This window comes from Pipistrellus kuhlii, unplaced genomic scaffold (assembly GCF_014108245.1).
Source record: "Pipistrellus kuhlii isolate mPipKuh1 unplaced genomic scaffold, mPipKuh1.p scaffold_m20_p_1, whole genome shotgun sequence".
NCBI lineage: Eukaryota > Metazoa > Chordata > Mammalia > Chiroptera > Vespertilionidae > Pipistrellus > Pipistrellus kuhlii.
In genome coordinates this window covers 2,081,230-2,103,856 of record NW_023425404.1, presented here as the reverse complement: position 1 = coordinate 2,103,856, position 22,627 = coordinate 2,081,230, and the positions used below count along the sequence as shown (strand labels likewise).

Below are 22,627 nucleotides of genomic sequence, written 5' to 3'. Positions count from 1 at the left end.
AACAGCTTGTGATGAAAATGTAAATGACTAGAATCCAACACAGTAAAAAGATGTACACATAACTTAAATAAATACTAGAGGCCAAGTGCATGAAATGCGTGCACAGGTAGGGTCCCTAGGCCTGGCCAGTGATCAGGGCCAATCTGGGTCTTCCGGCTGCTGGCCAGGGCCTCCCTTCACAGCTGCCAGCTGTCAACCAGGGCCTTCCTTCATTCTTCGCCACCCCCTGGTGGTCAGCACATGTTATAGCGAGCGATAGAACTCCTGGTCTCCCGGTCAAACTACCAAGAGGACACTTTGCACATTAGCCATATATATATATATATATATATATATATATATATATATATATATATATATATATATATATATATATATATAAAATACTGAAAAATGGCCATCCAAAGCAAGAAAATATGTTTACTAACTTCCTTCAAATTCTGAAAAATCCAATATTGGATGTATCTAAATATCGTTAATAGTGACTCACACAATTTAAAAAAATTTAGATTAATCCAACGTGTACAGTTTTACTAAGCTATGGTGTAACCAGAACATGGACCATGCCCTACCAGTACCATAAATAAAGGCTTTATTCATACTTGCTTTCCTTGTGACAAGCAGCCTTCCCAGTGCCCTAGTTTCATAATATAATTTTATAAACTGCAAAGTTTTAAAATTGAGAACTCTGGCAGTCTGACTACCTGGGTTCAAATCACGGTTTCACCACTTAACCTCTCTGGCCCTCAGTTTCCTTGTCTGTAAAATGGGGATAAGAACTACACCTCACTCATGTGATTGCTATAGGAATTGAATGTGTGAAGAGGACAGAACAAGGCCTGAGCTGTAGCACTGCTATGATGCTGCTTCATCTACATCTACAAGTACTAATTGGGTCAGTTTGCTAGTCTGCATTGTGGTGCATTCTTTTAGAGAGGGTGCTGACCCCTAATATTGTGGTTATCAGGAAAATCCAAGGACAAAAGGGAAGCTCTGAACCTTGTTACTGCTGGGTTCCGGAAAGAAAGGAAGAAAGGAAGGAAGGAAGGAAGGAAGGAAGCAAGCAAGCAAGCAAGCAAGCTAGCTTACCAACAAAATTGTATTTTTCTTAGCAAGTCCTCACCTATAATAAAATGATAGACTGACATTCTTAGAAAGTCAAAATAGTTCTAATTCTGCCAACGCAAAGTAGAAATAATAGTCCCAATTTTCAAAAAGTGCTTACTACCAGTGAAAATGTTAAGAGCTCTCAAGACTTTACCCGTGGATTACAAGATGCATGGTATCTCCTCTGGATAGTGCCAGAAATACAAATAAACTTAAACTACCTGGAGAGAACTTTGTAATATACACAAATGTCTTGACAATCTATACACCTCTGATGCAGACACTGACTCCATTTCCAAGAACACACCCTGAGGAAATAATCACTGCATTCTATGAAGACATCCACATACAATTAATCATTTCAGTGTGTACTCAGCTGTTAATGAAAACAGAAACAACTTCCATTTCTAGGAAGAGGAGAATATTCATGAGGTATAGTATGTTTTCTGCTTCAGTGTTTCCCAAAGCTGCATGCCATCAGAATCACCCGGGGGCGCTGACTAGACCACCAGAATCTCAAGAGTCTTCCCTGGAGATTAAGGTACAGCAGGTTTGGGCAGCTGCCAAAGAATCAGGTGCTTCCTGAGACAAGGCAAGTTGGTAGATTCCACTTTATGTAAAAGAACATATATAAACATTTAAAGTGCTGAAGTCAAATATGAGGGAAAGTTCATAATGCTTTATTAAGTGAAAAGTAACTTATTTCCTGAACATTATGTACTATAAATGTATTAAAATTTTGTATTAAGCTTTTACATATATAATGTAAGTGGGAAGACACATTCCAAAATTTTTAAGAACAGTTACCTCTGGATGGCAAAAAGATGAGTGATTTTTGTTTCCTACTTTGTATTTATATGCAGTCACTCAATTCGCTGCCTTGAGCATGCCTGACTCCTAATACCAATTTAAGTCCTTAGAACCAAACTCTCCATGAGAAGCATCTTTTCTTTCAAAAATAGAAGAAAAAAGAACAAAGAAGGCTGTCAGAATGTCAGCTCTCATTAACATCACAAAAGCATGTATTGGCTTGCTTTTGCTCTATTTATTTTTGTTTTAGAAAGTTAATTTGAACCTAATTACAATTAAAGCTTCTCAAAGCATTTAAAAAACACTTCCCCAAGAAATAAAAAAGAGGGTTCTGTCTTTGGAACCTCTGTTTTGTAAACAGACAGTTACACAAATTAATGAATCTATAAGGAATGAATGGCGCAGACTGGGAGGTGGATAGTCCACAAGCCTAGTCTTGACATAAGAAAAGAGGAAGGAAGGAAACAATTCTAGATTAAAAGAGATTTTAGGGCTTTCTAAGTGCAATGCATGGTGCTTGATTGGCTCTTACATTTTAAAAAAGCTATAAACGACACTTTTTGAGATAATTAGAAAAATCTGGATATAGACTGGGTATTAGAAATACTTTTTTAAATGTTCTTATGCTCTATGTATCAAAATGATAATGTGATCATGTAGGAAAAGGTCCTTTTTCTATAGCCACGATAAAATGTTTATAAAGTGCCATGACATTTGTAATTTTACTTTACAATCATTCTTTAAAAAAAAAAAAAAAATATATATATATATATATATATATATATATATGTGTGTGTGTGTGTGTGTGTGTGTGTGTGTGTGTGTGTGTGTAATAATACACACATTGTTAAAAATCATAGAAATGCATGAATTTTACTTTATATAAATTATATCTCAATAAGCCTGACTTAATTCAATAAAGACTATAATCAAATTCAGAAAAGTAAGTGGATGTAGCTTAAGTACAGACATAGGTATAGATGAAGCTAATAAGGCAAAATGTTTACAATCATCGAATCTAGGTTGTGAGACTATGGAAGCCCATCGTACATTTTTCTACTTATGTGTTAGAACATTTTCAAGGTAAAAAACTTTTAAAATTCTTTATAACTTACGAAGTCATGTAGCCATTGACATAATTCTGATTCAATATGCGACCCCAGCAGCCGGCGCCCATGGCATTGTTCGAAGTGCTAAAATCTTCAGAAGACCAAAGCTTCTTCTTAGTCAACCGTGCATCCTTGGCTGTGTAGGTCCCAGGATAATGAGCTCTAGGAAAGAAAGGGTGGGAGGGGAGGGGAAAAGGTCACTGGCACTTATATCCATTCGTTAAGCAAATAAAAACGCATGCCTTCTTCAGCATGTTCTATTTTAAAACAACGGGCAGCTTCCAGGTGGATCTGATTGTCATCAATATCTGCTTCTCATCTTTGTGTCTCGAGATGTCCTTAGGATAAGATAAATCTATAACCACACACAAAATGGGAAGGAAGATCAAAAATGAGGTTCCACCAAGGTTCTGTTGAGTATTGATTAATGAATGAGACATTTCTGTTTCTGGAAACCATAACATGTATGGAAGCATGTTGCTAGGTGGAGGTAGCAGAGGAGGCCAGAGTCTAGAACAGTGGTCAGTAAACTGCGGCTCGCAAGCCACATGCGGTTCTTTGGCCCCTTGAGTGTTCCAATGCCACTTCTTCAAAATAGGCTTGCCCAGGCCGAAAACCAACTTCTGCGCATGGGCCATGAAGTTTCAATTGCACTGTATGTGTGCGCCCGCACGTGGTATTTTGTGGAAGAGCCCACACTCAAGGGACCAAAGAGCCACATGTGGCTTGCAAGCCTCGGTTTGCCTACCACTGGTCTAGGACACTTCAAGAGATGAATGAGGTGGAGACAGGATTCATACTTCCCAGGGAAGTACAGAGTTTGGGACACTGGAAAGGAAGGAGTAAGAAGGAAGCCAAAAATAAAAGACTGCTGAATCTATTATATAAAGTAGTACTTCCTCCCTTGTTCCCATTCCTAGCAGACAGAGAAAGACAACTTGGCATTTACTCCCAAACACAGACAGAAAAACAATAAAAACCTGCACAGAGTTCCTTGAATGTTTATAACCCCAGAGCAGTGGTGGTCCTCAACCTGGCTTTTGCCTGGCACAGCAGGCAGGGTTTGCTACAGGTATCTGGGGAGTAGAGGCCAAAATGCTGCTAAACATCTTACAAGGCACAGCCCCACCACAAAGAATCACCCAATGAAAATATCAAACATGTAGCCAAAACTGGTTTGGCTCAGTGGATAGAGCGTCGGACTGTGGACTGAGGGGTTCCAGGTTCAATTCCAGTCACGGGCATGTACATTGATTGCGGGCACATCCCCCGTAGGGGGTGTGCAGGAGGCAGCTGGTCGATGTTTCTCTCTCATCAACGTTTCTAGCTCTCTATTCCTCTCCTTTCCTCTCTGTGAAAAATCAATAAAATATATTTTTTTAAAAAAGAAAGAAAACATCAAACATGTGAGGCTGAGCAATCCTGCCCCAGAGTAATGAACCTCTCCCCCATTCTAATATTTCAGAGGAATCGGTCAGTTGAAGTATAAATGTATATTCATTATTCCAAGAGTAAACTATTGTCATAATGATGATGGTGGAAACTAGTGATTACTGACTAAAAACAACTAAGAAATTTCAAATGTAAAATATTGTAGAAATCAGACTGACGGTTAATACAATAATAAGAGAGCGTATGAGCTAAATAACTTTAGGGGCATAATTGTATACTTTTTTAGGCCAACAATTGCTTACAAAAAATATAATAACACAAGTAGATAATAAAGATTGGATTATCTCTTTGTAGTTTGGTGTAGCAGAATCCATTACATTAAAAGAATGACTGAAGTTGTGTTTTAGTTTGTAGTTACTTATTACCATTTAAGTTATGAATCTTTTAAGAGAAAGTCCTTTTAGGGAATTCATTATACCTAATAAAGATGGATTAGGGCACATTTTCAATCTGAAACTTCATTAGGAAAAAGTATTATCTATAACTAGAGGCCCAGCATATGATTAAATCATGCACACGTAGGGTCCCCTAGGCCTAGCCTGCCCTCAGGGCCATGTCCGCTAACCTGTGACACATTGCATGCTCCATGGACACTGCCAGTACCCCACCCTGCCTGCCACGAGAGCCACTGTTCTTTTGGTCATGATGCCATTATGGTGTCACTACCACAGGCCTTTTATGATATAGATAATAAAAGTGTAATATGCTAATTAGACTGGACAGCCAAATAACCTTCCAAATGACCTTCCAGACAAAGCAGGGGCTGCAAGGGCCCGAGGTAGCCACCACAGCTGCAAGGGCCAACTTCTGTGTATGAATTTTGTGCATTGGGCCTCCAGTCTATACATATAAAAAGCATTATTTTTATAATCTGAGAAAGTATCTCCTTTAAAATTATAGAAACAGGTGTTAAATCCCTCATTCAGAAAACAATAGAACTGTTACATTACATTTAAAACCTGCTCATATTAAATGATCTGAGCAAAGAAGGGCAGAACTAATATGATATCTGGGTCTCTTCCAATATCCAGAACCACTGCTAATTCAACAAAATGTAAAGGTTCTTTAGAAATATAATTGTTTAAATGTATGTAATCAGACAAAATGTCTATCATTTCACAGTATGATATAGCCATGGGTTCATACTTATGGAGGCTGAATACCAATAGGAACATGGATATTCATTATATTATTCTGCCTACATTTGTGTACATCAAAGTAAAACATTTCTTACCCTATAACATCAATCACTTCCATGAGCTCCTGGTCGTGCAGCATAGAAGCAGAAATGGGCTCCCAGAGGTTGTCACTCGCTATGATTTTCACTCGCTCGAGACCTTGATAGTTCAACATTTTTCTTAAAACCTTTTGGAGGATAAACAGGACATCGGAAAGGTTACAAAAGAGACTGAAGCTCTTGCATTACCACTAAGGTAGCTAAAGTATCTTCCAAAATCAACATCCTGGACCATAGTGCCAATATTATTTCTCAGTAGAAACGTGACACTCCTATGGAAAATAAAAGCATTATTACCCAGATATATTTGGGAATATAAAAAAAAAATACACCTATGTTAAAATGTTTTAGGGGGATTTCCCTATATACCTTCAAAATTATGTTTAACCATAAAAAAAAAAAATTGGGGTGGGAGGGTGGAAATTTTTTTAAAAATCATAATAGTACTCCCCAGAAATAACCACTATTGTTTTGGCATGCATTCTTAGGACATTTCTTAGGCAGACACAAAATCAAATTGGGATCGCATTAAACATACCATTTGGTAAAATGATTTAAATTGTCATTTTATTTTTAGTATTTTCCTGTGTCCCTAAATATTCTGCCATTAGTGAAAATATTACAGCTCTCAAGATTTAGTAGCATACTAGAAATAACCATAAGAAATACTCCCTTGCTGCCCACAAGTCTTTCACATGCACAGAAAGAACAGGCAATAAAACCTACCTGTAGGATTTATCCACCCAGGAAAATTAAAAATAACAAGCCAAGTGTTAACAGGAAATAAGTCAGCAAAGCACCCAGTGCCAATCTGGTGCTCAGAGGGTCCCGAGACTCGCCTGTCCCTTTCGCCCACCACCCTCGGATCCCAGATGGGATTTTCCAGACACAACTTAAAACCACATCACTGAAAACCCAAGGTCAATCTCAAATACAATGTAAATGGCAAAAAGAAAAGAAACAATAGCCCTGTCGTTTTTATATAAATGGCTTATTTGTATTCTATTAATTTCTACTCTTAAATTAAAACAAACCCAGACTATTTCCAGGGGCCATCTTACCACAGTAGATGGAACATATGTTCACAACCTGAACACCTGTATTCATCTGCCTTTAAAAGGGGCATTTTTAACAAACGGGGAACCAATTCCAATAACATCTTGCTACAAAATAGCAATCAAAAACTAAGTTCTTATATCCTGAGATGTTTTACTACAGATAAAAATGAAGAGAAACAGAAATGAATTCTAAATTGTTTATAATAGCAATTTTTCACACCAAGGTAAGTTGAATTAGAATGCAATGGAATAAAAACAGGCTCATAATAATAAAAAGTATATATAAAGTAAAATTTGGGACTTACAGGAAATTATTTATGCTTTCATCAGGAATACAAATATTAAGATTTTGCTTAAATTTTGTGTCACAAATAGCAAAACAAGTAACTGTGCTGTGCTGTAAAAAAATATATAGTTTTTACTACTAATTTCTATAAAACCATAAAGGAATTATTCACTGATAATTTAAAAATTAAAAGATGTTTAATATGTACAGACCTTGATATAATTGATGTCATATGACCTCTCATTCCAAATCTGCAAAACAAAAGTCAAAAAGTTTGAATTAAAAGTTTTTAAATATCAGAAAATATACATCATCATTAAATGCCATTTCTCTCATCATCTTTCAGATCACCTGAAAAGCCATTTTTTTTCTTACATTATGGAATGCCCTTGTATAGAATTTATAGATATTTTAAGACAATATAATTTTAAAATAAAAATACTATTTTCAAAAATCTTAAAATCAATGTGGGTATTTTCAAAAATGGTTTATACCAGAGATTTCCAAAAACAGAATATGCATTCAATCTTTCAGCAAATATTGACAATGCGATGTGTGCCAGGAACTACGCTGGCACTGAGAAGCACAGCCATGTGCTACATCACAAAAGCAAACTCCTACTAAGGAAGAAAGGAACATACACATATCCCTTAGGTTTCAGATCAGGAAGCACGGGAATTCAGAGCTAAAAGAGAACCTCACGACTTTCATTTTGTGGCTGAGAAACCCATTAGTAACGGAGATGAGCCTATACCCAGGTGCTTTAACTCTTTTTATTCCAGGGATACGGGGAAGAGTTTCTCATCAAAGAAGCTCCTCATCATATCATGGGATTATCAAGAGTCTAAAAAAAAGATGTGAATCACCCATTATTTACCAAAAAGAGCTTCTAAGTGTGACTTTATCATAACAGAATACTATTAGACCCAAACCTACATTTAGTCTCAATATAGGGTAACACTGTAAAATTTAAGAAAGTTTTCATATACAAACTAACTTTCAGTTATAACGTAGAGAAGGATAATAAAAACAAGTTATATCTTTGCTTCTGGCTGACGGCCCCCAGGGCTCATCCTCATGTCCCATACCATCCCTCCGGTGGCACTCCAGTTTGTCCTGTTTCTGAGACTCCTCCTCCCACTGAACCCAAGAGCTTATTACTCCTGTTATCCCTGGAACATAACAGTCACATGTACCTGCACCATAGCAGGAGCTCAATAATTGCTTGCTGATTACATGAAAACTTTCAAATCAGTTTGGCAGATGGCATATTAATAAACAAAAGTGTGTGGAGACACACTGTGTGTGTGTGTGAGGCTCTGTAGGGTACAAGGCAGTCTGAGGTATGCCTCCAGCCTGACAAGAGAGTTACTGGGAAGATAAGATATTGTGCATTACATTTTTATATCCTATATAATAAAAGGATAATATGCAAATTGACCCTTACAGTGGAATAACTGGTTGCTATGATGTGCACTGACCACCAGGGGGCAGATGCTCAATGCAGGAGCTGCCCCTGATGGTCAGTGCACTCCCACAGGGGGAGCTCTGCTCAGCCACAAGCCAGACTGATGGCTGTGAGCACAGTGGTAGTAGCGGGAGCCTCTCCTGCCTCCTCAGCAGAGCTAAGGATGTCTGACTGCGGCTCAGGCAGGTGGACATGCCTGGAGGGCTCCTGGGCTGCCAAAGGAATGTCCAACTGCCAGCTTAGGCCCGATTCCCTAGGAAGCGGCCCTAAGTCAGCCTGTGGACATCCCCTGAGGGGTCCCAGACTGCAAGAGAGCACACACCAGGCTGAGCCTCCCCCCCACCCCCCGAGTGCACGAATTTTCATGTACTTGGCCTCTAGTTATTAAATAACAGTTCAGAACAAGGGTAGGCATATTTTGGCCAGATTGCCAAATCTGGCACACCACTTGTCTTTTCATAGCCTCAGAGCTAAAAATAGTTTTTATAGTTTAAAATAGTTTTTATAGTTTTATAATTACCTACATTATCCTTAATAATACCTTTGACCCACAAAACCTAAAATATTTATTCTTTGGTCCTTCAAGGAAGTTTGCCATCCCCTGGTTTAGACTCACAGAGCAAAATGAGATTAGTCATTAAACAGCACAGTAAACACAGTATTGTTATAAGAACTAGAGAACTAGGAAAAGCTTTGAAGAAGAATTTGAGCTGGAGTGGTACCAAAAACAAACGTTAAAAAAATATTTTAGCCCATCTGGTGTGGCTGAGTGGTTGAGTGTCAACTGATGAACCAGGAGGTCATGGTTTGATTCCTGATGAGGGCACATGTCCGAATTGTGGGCTCAATCCCCAGTAGGTGGCGTGCAGGAAGCAGACAATGATTGATGTTTCTATCTCTCTCCCTCTCCCTTCTTCTCTGAAATCAATAAAAATGTAGTTTAAAAAAATATTTCAGAAAAGGCAAACTCTTAATACATTTTTCAAAAGTGGAAAGAATATGGATGGGCAAAGAAGAAGAATTAAGGGGTTACAGGTAGTTAATTTATGTTATTATCAGACACCAATAAAACAAATAAGTCTCATCAGACAAAATAGTTAACAAAGTACCGCTTTAAAAAATTACAAATAAATGTAAGCATGTTATAAATCTGTTACTAACCCCAATATAATCAATGTCCAAATCATGATAACGCTTGGCACCCATAATCCAGGACACAATATAGTAGGCAGTTAGATGACGGTTTACGTAAGGCCAGTCGAAACGTTTCCCCAGCCATCCAGGGAATGACCACGGCAAGCCTGCAGAGAGGGAGAGTGGGTACAGCAATGCCAGCGTTATTAGAACCAGAGCAAAGGGGACCAAAAGGAACCCTGTAATTCCTTACTGATCCCCAGAGTCAGATTCAATAACTCCAAATGCTCTTTCAAGGAAAACAAATAAAAGCAAACAGCAACAAAAACAAACACCTCTCTCAAAGATACCCACAGAAGGAAATATAACGTACAATTTAACTTAACATCCCTAACACCTACTATAGGGAATGTTTAGTAACCCATTTCTGTTCTCTCAGGTCAAATCAAAGCGTTCTGAAAGGCTTATGTTTAACTACTCCTATGAGGTAATACAAATGCCTCATTCACGGCTAAGGTTACTTAAAATATAAATTATGTAATTAAATTCAGCAAAACTAGTTTGCCCTGATAAATGCCAATGACTCAATAGGGAAGATATAGCTTTGTTAAATGGTGTAGATTAAATAATCCACATTGTTCCTATATGCTAATGGCTGTTTTATGTTTAAAAAAAAAATGGGAAGAGTAGAATTTACAATTCTAAATCTTAACTATGTTACTGATGTATTAAAATAAATTCAACACTTAAGTGCCCTAGCTGTTTATATGTTACCAATCTAGTTCACCACTGAGAAGTTCAAAATCAAAATGACAAAATGTTTATTTTCTAAACTCAGGAGGAACGCCTAAGTGTCTTTACGTAAGAAATGTGACATTAAAATAATGCAGCATTTTAAAACAATGAAATGCCACATACATTCTTCAGGCCCACTGTGTGTCTCTGCTGGGACCTGTTCAACTGCCAGATTTCCTGCATGTAAATGAGCAGTGACCTTGAAAGCAGCCCAATGGCAAATACCACTGAAGTCAATGGTGCTTTGACTGCCCCAAACATTTCTGGAATCTCTTACAAAAGCCCATTTACAAAGCATTCACTCACCCTTCCACTTTTTAATTTAGAAAAACTTATATTTGTCCTTTATATGTTTAAAGTGGTTTTTAAAATCAAGTCTATAGCATAGATCTCATTAATCTCCCTGAACTTAGTCCAAATGTGCAAGCCTGCTTCAAAAATCACGTTCATTTCAAATAATGAAAGTATGCCATCACGGTGTGTACTTGAAATATTTCACAAGTGTGGACACTGCTACAGAGAACAGTGAAATGAATATAGTCCCATGGGAATCATCCAATTTTCCTGCCACTAGAACCTAAGCTTCATGGGGCAGAAGGTGGGGGCTGGATTGCTACAATAGCTATCCCAGTGCCTGGTACAATGACCACCACCCACGGAGGTTCAAAGCAAACAATGAGCCTTTTGTATGCACCCCTTCTGGAAATGGGGTCCACCACAACATGTAACACACAATTTTGCAGAGAGCTGGAAAATACTACTGCGTGTAATATACAATCTTATAACAAGAATTGCCCTTTGACAAATTTTGATGAGACATTTTGTTGTGGAAAGTAGTTTAGCATAAAAAAACAAAAACAAAACAGAATGGAATAGTTCCTGTATCTAATTTTGCCATTTACTAATTACCTGACCTTAAATCAGTGGCATAACCTCTCTATGTCTCTACTGCTTCTTCTGTAAGATGGGGAAAATAATGTCTTACTGCAGGATTATTATAAAGATCAGAGGTAATATATAAGGGCAAAGAAAAAATCATGCCTGGCACATGTTTTGCTATGGGTAGCTTTCTGGTAGTATTAATGACATTATTAGTACTTCAGTATTGATAGGGTCTTTACATACATGATGCTGGTTTTAAAAGTTAAGGGAAAACATTTTGCAAAAGCATGGCAAATTCCACTTCTTACCCATGAGTGTGATATTAGAGTTCCGCTTCTTAGCCTCCTTCATTAACCACCACTCATATCCTCGGAAGTAATTCTCATCCAATGCGTAGTGCATGTGGGAGGGCTCAGTGCCATCTGAGTGGGAGAGAGTAAAGAGAGGCAATTCCATTAATGGTGCATCCTAGGGCCACTTGCCCCGACACACATGCACATTTCACAGAGTATTCCAGCCCCAATCCTGAAATGGGGCAAATAAGAATAATCCTTTATAACTTATGGCTATAACTAATGAAAGCATATTGTTTCATCTTTTGTCATTTTCCTAAGCATCGTAAGCATCTACAAAAATAAAACCACAACCTTCTATTATAAGGAGTTTAAGAGAAGTGTTATTACCTCATATAAATTGCAAATTCCTACAACTACATTCTGCTGGGCTTTTGGTATCTTTGGGGTTTTCAAATTCCAACTTCAAGTTCACATCTCCTGAGCTTCCAGCTTCTCAATCCTGGTTGTGAATCCCAGGGCTCCTAAGGGCCAATTCTCACACTCCATTCCTTTCAACATAAATTAAACACTAATACCACATAGATATACCTGGTTAACAAAAATTACTTCTAAATCACTAACAGGAACTCGAGTGTACAAACAAATCTAAAGTTCATTATATTGAAATTTGACCTAAATATATACAATAATTGTGTGTGTGTGTGTGTGTGTGTGTGTATGTGTATATACATATATATGTGTGTGTGTGTACTGTATATATACATATGTATGTATATAATAATTGAGATAATTGATAATTAAATTCCTTTTTTTCCCATTTTCTTCTTCCTGGAAATTATTGGCCCATAAATTTTTAACTGACTGCAGGTACTACACAAAGCCATCAAAACAGTCACGATGGAGTTTGAAGATTTGGTGGTTACAAAAAATTTTGTTTTGAAAAGAAGAAGAAAAAAAGAGCTATGTATCTGATTACTTATATTTGTACCACCTATTTTATTTAAATCTAATAACACTTTACATTTTATATAATGTTCAAAGCTTTTTTTTAACGACCCTATGCTCTGTCTAGTCAAGTAAATATAGCTCTTAAGAAACTGAGGATTCATGACTAAATACTTCAACTAAATAAACAATCTAAAGTCTAAATGCTGTTTTTGATGGGAAAAAATGCATATTTGATATAATTTTTAAAAAATAAGTAGAGGAAAAAGATGAACATTAAAGAGCTATCTACTAAGCAATAATCAATATCGACAAATGTTGGTATGATTTATATCCTAAGTTTAAGCATAGATTCAAATGTTGGGCAGGGATACTCTTACCTGTTGTCTGCCCATCGCCACCTATTTCCACTTTTAGAATATGCAAAGAGGCACCAAAGTTTGGCTGGAGGAAAAAGTAACAGTATTAATCTGTGGTTCATGGTATGAAGGACAAAACACCACTTCAAGACAATTACTAATCGCTGCCTTTGATTTGGCAGATGAGAAAACCAAAACAAAACATCAAATAAATAGCAACTTATCCCAAAAGGAATTTGCCATTTAAAAAAAACAACAACACTAGAATTATGAAGGTGATCAAATCTATGGGTGAATTTCAGCACTGTTTCTAAAATATCATAGCTACCATTAAATAATGACTTTTTCATTACCTTGAAAAGAAAATCCAATATTTGAGAACGATAGGGCTCTGGGTAATTTATTAGAAGCCGGGAGGTTGCCTAAAAAAAAAAAAAAAAAAAAAAAGTTTCAAAAGTATGAATAAAGCAAATCCAATCGTGAATACTTTTTCATGATGCTTTATGCACTGGTATAGGCAACCTAACTGCATTTGATTCCACATTTACAAACTACATGACCAAGGGCTAATGATTGTAAAGTGGGTTATCTTATCCATTCAGCTGTTCTTAAATTAAAATAAGATGTAAAGGACTTAGCACAATAGCTGGGATGTAGTACACTCTCAGTAAATGATAGGCATTATGCACACAATTGTTTTTAATAATACAGTCGCTGTTCTCAAATAGCTTACAGACTAGCAGAAGCTCCGATATTTAAAGAGGCACTCTGTGAGTGAGTGAACACTATATATGCTCACTAACCTTGCTCTGACCCAAGGTAAAGGATGCTTCCTGCCCTGCATTGTGCCATTAGAATGGTGTGTTTTTGTTGTTTGGGGGATTATTTTGTCCCCCCTGCGCTCCTATCTTTAAGACCGAAAGTGCTCACATAAAACAAATACTACATCATTATACAATTGCAAGGCCATAGTCACACCCAATGCAAAAGCATTAGTCAAAGACAATAAATAGGCAGTCAGGTCCTCTGCCCAATTTTTAATCAGATTGTTTGTTTGCTTGGTGCGAGTTTTAAGAGGGAGGAGGGTAAAGGGGTAAAGGAGGCCAAATATATGGTGAAGGAAGGTGATTTGACTTTGTGTGGTGGATACACAGATCTTGTATCATTGAAATGTACACTTGAACCCTACCTGATCCTATTACCCAATGTCACACCAACACATTTCATTTTAAACCAAAGGCAATAGTCAGTTAAGAGTAGTATAGCCAAATGTGGAAATGCCCCATTAAGCAATAACAAATCATCGAGCCTGGAGCCTGTTTCCAACCAGCACAGGAAGCAGCTGTGGCACAGCAGCTGGCACATAGTAAGCTTTCAATAAATGGCAGGCATTGTATGCCAAACTGGACCACCTTTCTCACTCACAGTCCTTGGCATAACTCCCTCCTCCCTAATCTATTATATGAAGTCAGATATTAACCAAAATTAGTCATGTTCCTGAGGCCATCATCCTAAGTACTTCACATATATCCCATAATGCACATATATCCCATGTAGGTATCACTGTGTCCCCAGAAAAGAAACTAAGGCACAGAGAGGTGAAATGACCTTCCCAAGGCTATCCAGTGAGTAGCAGGGCCCAGAGTGGACCCCTGACAATCTGCTCTGACTCCACATTCTTAACTGCCACACTGCCTTCCCTATCGGGTATGAAGATAAATGAGAACATTCCAGACACTTACTGCCACAGACTGTGTTAGGTACCCGGGACTCCGCAAAGAAGTTTAGAATGGTGTACAAATATTTGTGTTGCAACCATTTTCATTTCATCAGCTTCTAAGATGAGTAAAGTGCTATCCACAGAGACACTATCCAAACAAAACAGATAAAATCTACCCACTCTGAGCTATGAAACAATTCCACTCCTTTTAATAATTTTAAAATGAGTTAAACATAATCAAAGACATCCATTTTCAGCAAGTGTAAACACTGGATTTAATATCAAAAGTACAGATATCAGGACATATGGGTCCTCCTTTTATGATATGCTAGCTATTCTAGGTTTAAAGCACAAAATAAGGAGAAGGGTAGTAGTAAAGAACAAATCAATTAGTCCATTAGCCCACAGTTACCTTGAAATATGAGCCAGTACCTATGAGAGACTTTGCAACATAAGGAAATAGTGTAAAAATCAAGAAAAAAAATGGTTGGGTTAGGGCAGTGGTCGGCAAACTCATTAGTCAACAGAGCCAAATATCAACAGTACAACGATACAATGATTAAAATTTCTTTTGAGAGCCAAATTTTTTAAACTTAAACTATATAGGTAGATACATTGTTATTAGCTTAATTAGGGTACTCCTTTTTTAATTTTATTGATTATGGTATCACATAATTGTCCTCATCCCCCCATTCCCATCCCAAACCCCTCCCCACATATGCCCCCACCCCCTTGTTGTCCATGGCCATTGGCTAGGCCCATAAGCATGCACACAAGTCCTTTGGTTGATCTCTCCCCGTTACCCCCACCTTCCTCTTTGAGATTTTCTACCTGTACACCAGTGTACTTACTGAATTCTCATTTCCTCCAATATCTGACTACAACACTTCAAACTAATGTTTCCAACTTTTCACCCAGCCTTCTGACTTGAATCACGGAGAACTAAAACTGCCCTTTTCCTGAAGCCAAGCAAGCTAAAGTGGGACAACGTGATGTAGACTTCAGAGAAATCACCTCTACTGCATGTTGTGCCTGTTATATTTTGTGGGCCATTAAGAACCGTCACCAGAGACGTTCAAACTTCGAACTAGGAAATCCGTCCGATTGCCACTGCCTGCCCTTCCTCCATGTGAAGACATTTTGAGCCTGATGTCTAGAAAACATCTCAACCACCCTCAGGACTCAGGCTGGGTTTATAGTAGGGTCCAACCAGGAACCATTGCTTTTCTTTTGTTTCCATAGAAATGCCTCTTAATAGCCGGATGCAAATACTTAGACCAGGCAGGCGTCCCTTTGGGAGCCCACCTGCATCGCCACTTCCTGAAATGACACAGAGCCCTTACACTGAACTGACCTATTCTTGGGACTAAGGGTCTGGTTTGGTGAGATATGGAGCAATCTACCGTATTGCAGGAAAGGCCCATACCCACTTACACCAGATGGCCCCAGATGTTAAAATATTTCACAGTATGACCAAAACCACTGAACAGATTCCCAGGGCCTCTAGATCACTGGCCTGGTCTCATGGCAGGACCCTTTCAGCTCGGGACAATGGCCATGGACTGGATTTCACACTACTGCCTGTGTAATTATTATAGGAGTGCTGCTATACCCTATTGAGACATGTACTTTCTGGGTTACAATATGCCCTCCCTCTGACTTTCAGCATATCAAGCTACCCAGGCAGTTAATGTCCTCAGCATGGACTTTGACGCCTCAGCAGCAACGTTGGGTTATCTAGTGAGCCCTTGTTTTTGGTGATGCAAGAGCCTGGCTTAAGCTTTGATTACGGAGGCATTCATTTTAAAGATGGTTGTCTCAAATAAGCACATTGCCAGCCACTCAACTAGATCAAGAGCCAGGTTGGGATGGGACTTTAAAGTTTAAATTCACCATTAGAGTGAGTCTGCAAAACCCTAGGCCCCCACCTTCCACCCCAATAAAAGCAGACACCCCATGCCCACACCCCCGCTCTCTCTTCCTCACCTGCCAGCTCTCTGTGTGGTCCCAGGTATTTGATGAGACGTGGAGCAATCACCCTGTGCTTTCCAGGACGTGTGAGTGCATTGCAATCATAAGAACCAGTCCAGCCACAACGCTGGTTATCGTCAGGTGAAACATAGAACATCCACCCAGCAAGCAAGCATTCAAGGCAAGTCCTGAATTGCATTTGAGGGTGCAAGTACCATCTGATTCAACCCGACAAGCAATCCATACAAGAACTCAGCCTTAAAGTTTTCAAATAAAATTGGCTTCAGCTGTGATCTGGGTTACACAAAAGAAAATCCCACTCCCCTGAAGGTCCACCACCATAAACCCCACAGACTCAAAGCTTACCAAGGATCCAATCAAGACGAGACAAAGGTTACAAAGAACATGGGACAAAATCAAGTACATTTGGTCTGGAGCCAAGAACAAAGATGCTGCTGAAGCAAATTCCCACACCTGGAGGTCACCTGAGAGCATGACCAGGGAGTTAAAGGAAATTATCAGCTGTGCCCACACAATTCTGCACAAGGCCGGAGTGGCCCTCAAGTCTCCCTCACATAAATCTTTCAGCATGCCCACACAATGCCAACTCATGCCAACTGTACCAGCCAAAAGAGGACTAAGGAGACATGGCATTAAATGCAACTGGCATCCTGAATAGGATCCAGGAAGAGAAAAAAAAGAACATTAGGTGACAACTACAGAAACATGAAGGGAAATATGGACTTTCGTTACTATTGGTTGCAATAAATGAACCATACTAATGTGGGATGCTGATAACAGGACTGCTGCAGGTTTTATGAAAATCCTGTATTGTCTTGGCAACTTTTCTGACTACCTAAAACTATTTTTAAAAGTTTTTTTGTTGCTGAAACCAATTTGGCTCAGTGGAAAGAGCTTCAGTCTGCGGACTCAACAGTCCCGGGTTTGATTCCGGTCAAGGGCATGTACATTGGTTGCGGGCACATCTCCGGTGGGGGGTATGCAGGAGGCAGCTGATCGATGTTTCTCTCTCATCGATGTCTCTAACTCTCTATCCCTCTCCCTTCCTCTCTGTGAAAAATCAATAAAATATTTTTTTAAGTTTTTTGTTTGTTTTTTAAATCCATACCCTACTCCAGAGATCCTTGAATCTAAAGAAAGAAAAAGGGGAAGGAGGAAGGGAGGAAAGAGAGAGGGAGGGAGGAAGGAAGGGAGGGAGGGAGAAGGGGAGGGAGGGAGGAGGGGTGGGAGGAACCAGGGAGGAAGGAAGGAAGGAAGGAAGGAAGGAAGGAAGGAAGGAAGGAAGGAAGGAAGGAAGGAAGGAAGGAAGGAAGGAAGGAAGTCTCTCAATACTCATTTCTTAGCATGAGACCTAGCTAGTTTGACTCAGTGGATATAGGTCTCAGGTTCAATTCCAGCCAAGGGCACATACCCGGGTTGTGGCCTCCATCCCCAGTAGGGGGCGTGCAGGAGGCAGCCTATCAATGATTCTCTTTCATCATTTATGTTTCTATCTCTCCCTCTACATTCCTATCTGAAATAAATAAAAAAAATATATTTAAAAAAAACACACACACTTAGCATGAGAATCAACTGGTGTGTTGTTGAAATGCAGATTCTTAGCCCTATTCCAGACTTCAGTCAGAACAGGGGGTGGGAGAGGCCAGCATCTGCAGTTCAACAAGCACCAGGTGATACTATGCACCCCAAGGATGGCCAGCCATTGTCTTGGCTGTTGACCCAATGTTTCCCTCTCCTCACATACAAAAATGAGGTCCAGAGGCACTGACCCTTCTAGTGGGCAACTCACCCCTGTGGGCCTTGACCATCTGTAGGCAACACAGCCCCCCACCAATAAGCAATTCTAGACTATCTGTTGATACTAGCATAGCCTGCCATTTTATTTAACTTGTTAAATGATATTGGACTTTTATTGTTGGCATTACAGATGCCCCCTATCCAACCCCAGCCCCCATCTTTGCTCCCATTTAAAAAAATAAAAAAATAAAATCCCCCAGATAGTTTCAGGCCTCCTAACTTACGAAAGAGGTCTTGAGGCAGCTGTCCTGCCTCCAACAAAAACCTATTTGGACTCAGAGATAGATTGATGGCTGCCAGAGGGGAAGGGTTTTGCAGAGCTGGTGATGAAAAAAGGTGATGGGGTTAATAAGTACCGATTGGTAATTTTAAAACCGGCACGGTATGCAAGGTCAGGCATAGGGAATACAACCGACACTACTGCAATAACTATCTAAGGTGCGGGGTGGGCGCTTGAATTATCAGAGGGAACACTTTGTAACCCATATGAAGGTCTAGCCGCTGTGCCCTGCCCCTGAAACTAACACAAAATAGTGTTTAATGCGAACTGTACTAGAAAAGTAATTCAAAATGAAATAAAAACACTTGCTGGGCACTGGGCCCTCTGAAAGAATCCAGCTGCACCAGCCGCCCAGCGCTTCGGGCTCGCGACCCTCCTCCCCAGACAGAGGCGGCGGCTCCAGGCCTTTCTGCAGGGGCAGTCCTCCCGGAGCGCCAGGCTGGTGCCCACGGGGAGGGTTCGAGTCCCAACCCTGGCACTACCTACACCTGTCACACTTGCTCGGTGGACCTGGAAGCCCATCCATTACACCTAACTGCCTCTATAGGCACATTCTAGACCAGCTAGCGCAGCACCCAGCGCCGCAGCAGGGGCTCCCGCTCCGCAGAGCATCCAAACGCAGGACGGCGCCGCGGGGGGTTGTGGGGCGCCGCGGGGGCTTGTGGGGAGGCGGGACCCGGCGCCCCCTCCCATCCCCGACCTCGCGCACCGCCACTCACGCAGCCCCCCCGCTCGCCGGCCACTCACCCCGCCGCCGCTGATCGCGCCGATGCCATCGAACTCCCGGCCCAGCCCGTCGGAGTCGTCGAGCACGTACGCGCGGCCGAACGCCAGGAGGGCGCCGAGCAGCAGGGGCAGGGCGGCCCGGCTCGCCGAACCCGCGGCGGCCGTCATGCCTTTGGCTCGGCGTTGCCGGGAAGCCTGCAGTAGCCGCTCAGCCATTGTGTGGGTCACAAGACGCCGGCGCTGGGGAGGCGGGTCCGGCCGCCGTCATGATGGGAAAGGGCAGGAGGCCACTGACGCCCGTGCCGCCATCTTGGATGAGGGCAACCGCCGCCTTCGCGGCCGCCGTACTGTTGCGGGAGAGAGCTGAGCTGCCTTTTATGCTGCTCCCGCCTTGCCGGGTTGTGCTCCCTCCGATGCTTCTCCATCCCTGCTTGAGCACTTTGGCGAAGGGAAGTTTGGCCAAGGCTCTACCATGCCCTCCCCCACTCCCCGCATCTCAGGGCGCACCCACCACGTGCCAGTCAGTGACAGCCCCTAAGGCAGCCCCAGTTCAGCTGTCCCCTTGGTGGAGTCCCTTAGCTCTCAGAGCCTGTTTCTTCTCATGAAAGATGAAACAGAAAGAGCAGCCGCACGGGGCATTGCATGCAATACAAGTAAGGTAATGGGCACCCAGTCCATCTTAGCCGAATGGGTTACACACTTGGCAAACAGGTGGCAAGGTTCTCCAGGCCGGTAACTATCTTTTTAGCTTTTAGCTTTGTAGAGGACCTCCCACTGCCAGTTGAAATGGTCCCAGACGGATAACCCTCAATTGGAAGGGGAGTTGTGAATTGTCCTGGGATGTCTGCCACATCCAACGTTGGTCTGAGAGATCTGATTTCCTTGGCATTGGAGCAAATGGAAGAGTCCCTGAGAGGCTGCAAGGGAGGGAGGGCGGGGGTGGGATATAGCTGTGCTGTGCTTGCTCTGTCTCTCTTCTTAAATTACTGTAGGTCTAATCTGGATTCCCAAGAACAGCCCCAACATAATGATAATGGTGCTCTTTCACCCTCAAAAATGTTCTAGTTTTGATGATTAGTTATTTAGTCCCCTTTATAGGGATCACTTCTATTTCTTGTTTTCCTAGTACTGCACCTATGTGAACTCTACCTTCCCTCCTGCCACCATTCTAGGACACAAGTCAATAACTATCCAACTCCCATAGATTTACCTTTCCAAAACTCACTTTCATCCATCTGTTCTAACTGTATTAAGCGTGAGCTGGAGCAACAGTAAATGAAAAGCCAAGGATGACAGATCAAGTCAATGCTAAGTATTCTGTCAACCCAGTGATTTTATAACCATGATATGCATATAACATGTAATAATGTCACTAGAAGGAAAGTACCAACGTGGTAATAGAGGAAAATACCATGTACGTGAAATCAAGAAGTTGAGACTGCAGCATGAGTCATCCTGTAGCGCATCATTGTACCTGGCATTTGGGAGGCACACCACAAATATTTGTGCAATGTGTGAAATCTGCAGAAGAGGAAACCCAAAATATTTAACAGAAAAAGTAGCTTTGCCTCCAGGACAAACCACTGGTTCCTATTAGTTCATACACCAGAGTGATTCCTTACTAGAGAAAAGATTTCTTGTTTCAAATTTATTTTCTGTGCTTTATTATACAAGGAAGTTTCTAATAATAATAATAAAACAAGAATACAAGCTGATAAAGGGAAATCCTTGGACCACTGGGCACAGCATTCAAATTTGCTCAAGACGTGAGAAAATGGAAATAGCAGTTAGACATGTAGGTCTTTTCTCATGATTTGGTAGCTGGCTTCCCTCAGACCAAGCAATCAGAGAGAGGGAGTAAGAGGAAGTCACGAATTTTTCTGACTAAACCATTGTTTCTGCTTTATTCTATTAACTAGGGTGGCACACGAAGTCTAGCCACATCACAGTGACAAATTAGGCTTCACCTTTTGAAAGGAAGAGGGTCAAAGAATTTATGAACATAATTCAAAATTACACACATACCCATGATGAATTTTAGAAAACCACTTATATGATATAGCATTAAATATTGCAGTAACTAATATTGAACTTCTGGAAAGAAATGGGTTTTATAAAATACCATAAAGAGACACTGATGCTGCCACCTTGCTATACTAGCAGTCAGCAGCTGTGCGTAGCTGCAGGTTGCCTCGGACCAAGCCAGAGAGGGTCAGACCTGCATTACCACCATTTGTCCACCATCCAGAACTGAAATATCATTGCTGACATGTACACATAAAGAACTGTTTGACATTGAAATTGGTACTCAAAAAAACTGTTGGCACAGAAAGAAACTCACTACAGACTGATTCATTTGCCTCTCAGCATAACCATTATTGCTTGTCTTATTTCCAGTTCTTATAAGTGTATTTCCAGTATCACATGATCTCACTCATCTAGGGGAAATGATGAACAACCTAAACTGATGAACAAAAACAGACCCAGAGAAAGGGAAGCATCGATCAGACTATCAGACCTCAGAGGGAAGGTAGAGGAGGGTGGGGGTAAGGGTCAACCAAAGGACTTGTATGCATGCATATAAGCCTAACTAGTGGTCACAGACAACAGGGGGGGTGGAAACATGCGTGGGGAGGGGTTTGGGATGGGAATGGGGGGATGAGGACAAATATGTGATTCCTTAATAAAGATTTTTTTTTAAAGTTTACTCAATTGCTGTGTATTTGCAAAGATATTTTAGCATCCTTAAAAAGCATGTGGAGAATGAAGATGCATTATTTTTTATAAAGTTGCAGGTATTCCTGTCACTCTTGGATCTTTATGACAATCTCTACCATGCTCATTCTATGGATTTTGATATTACCCACAGCTCTCAATAACAGAACCTTTACCAACCCTGATGCCACAGAATCCATACCAATCAATCTGTCCCCATTATTCAGCCCCAGCTAACTCAATTTTTGCCAAAAATCTGTATTTCTTCTCTGTCCCATCCTTTAGGTTGAACCTCCTTCAATATTAAAGCATGCTTTGGTTAAACCTAAATTTATGAACCACTTTTTGTCTTTTTTTTATTATTATTATTGACTTCAGAGAGGAAGGAAGAGGGAGATAGAAGTAGGAACATCAATGAAGAGAGGGAATTTATCTGTTGCCTGCACGCCCCACACTGGG

At 40.5% G+C, this 22,627-nt stretch overlaps 1 protein-coding gene across 2 annotated transcripts in view; it reads right to left on the bottom strand.

The window, feature by feature from the left end:
- GALC (galactosylceramidase) overlaps positions 1-19,832 on the bottom strand; it is a 38,272-nt gene extending 18,440 nt beyond the window's left edge. Inside the window, exons 1-8 of one of the 2 annotated variants that reach the window (XM_036429726.2) lie at positions 19,475-19,832; positions 13,292-13,360; positions 12,960-13,023; positions 11,647-11,760; positions 9,689-9,828; positions 7,272-7,310; positions 5,713-5,843; positions 3,033-3,188 (exon numbers count right to left, since the gene is read on the bottom strand). In XM_036429726.2, coding sequence (XP_036285619.1) covers positions 3,033-3,188; positions 5,713-5,843; positions 7,272-7,310; positions 9,689-9,828; positions 11,647-11,760; positions 12,960-13,023; positions 13,292-13,360; positions 19,475-19,669 — 908 coding nt within the window. In that variant the 5' untranslated portion in view covers positions 19,670-19,832. Of the gene's footprint in view, positions 1-3,032; positions 3,189-5,712; positions 5,844-7,271; positions 7,311-9,688; positions 9,829-11,646; positions 11,761-12,021; positions 12,183-12,959; positions 13,024-13,291; positions 13,362-19,474 lie in introns of those variants that run through there. The other variant, XM_036429746.1, reaches the window with a different exon arrangement.
- Positions 19,833-22,627: the final 2,795 nt, after the last annotated feature.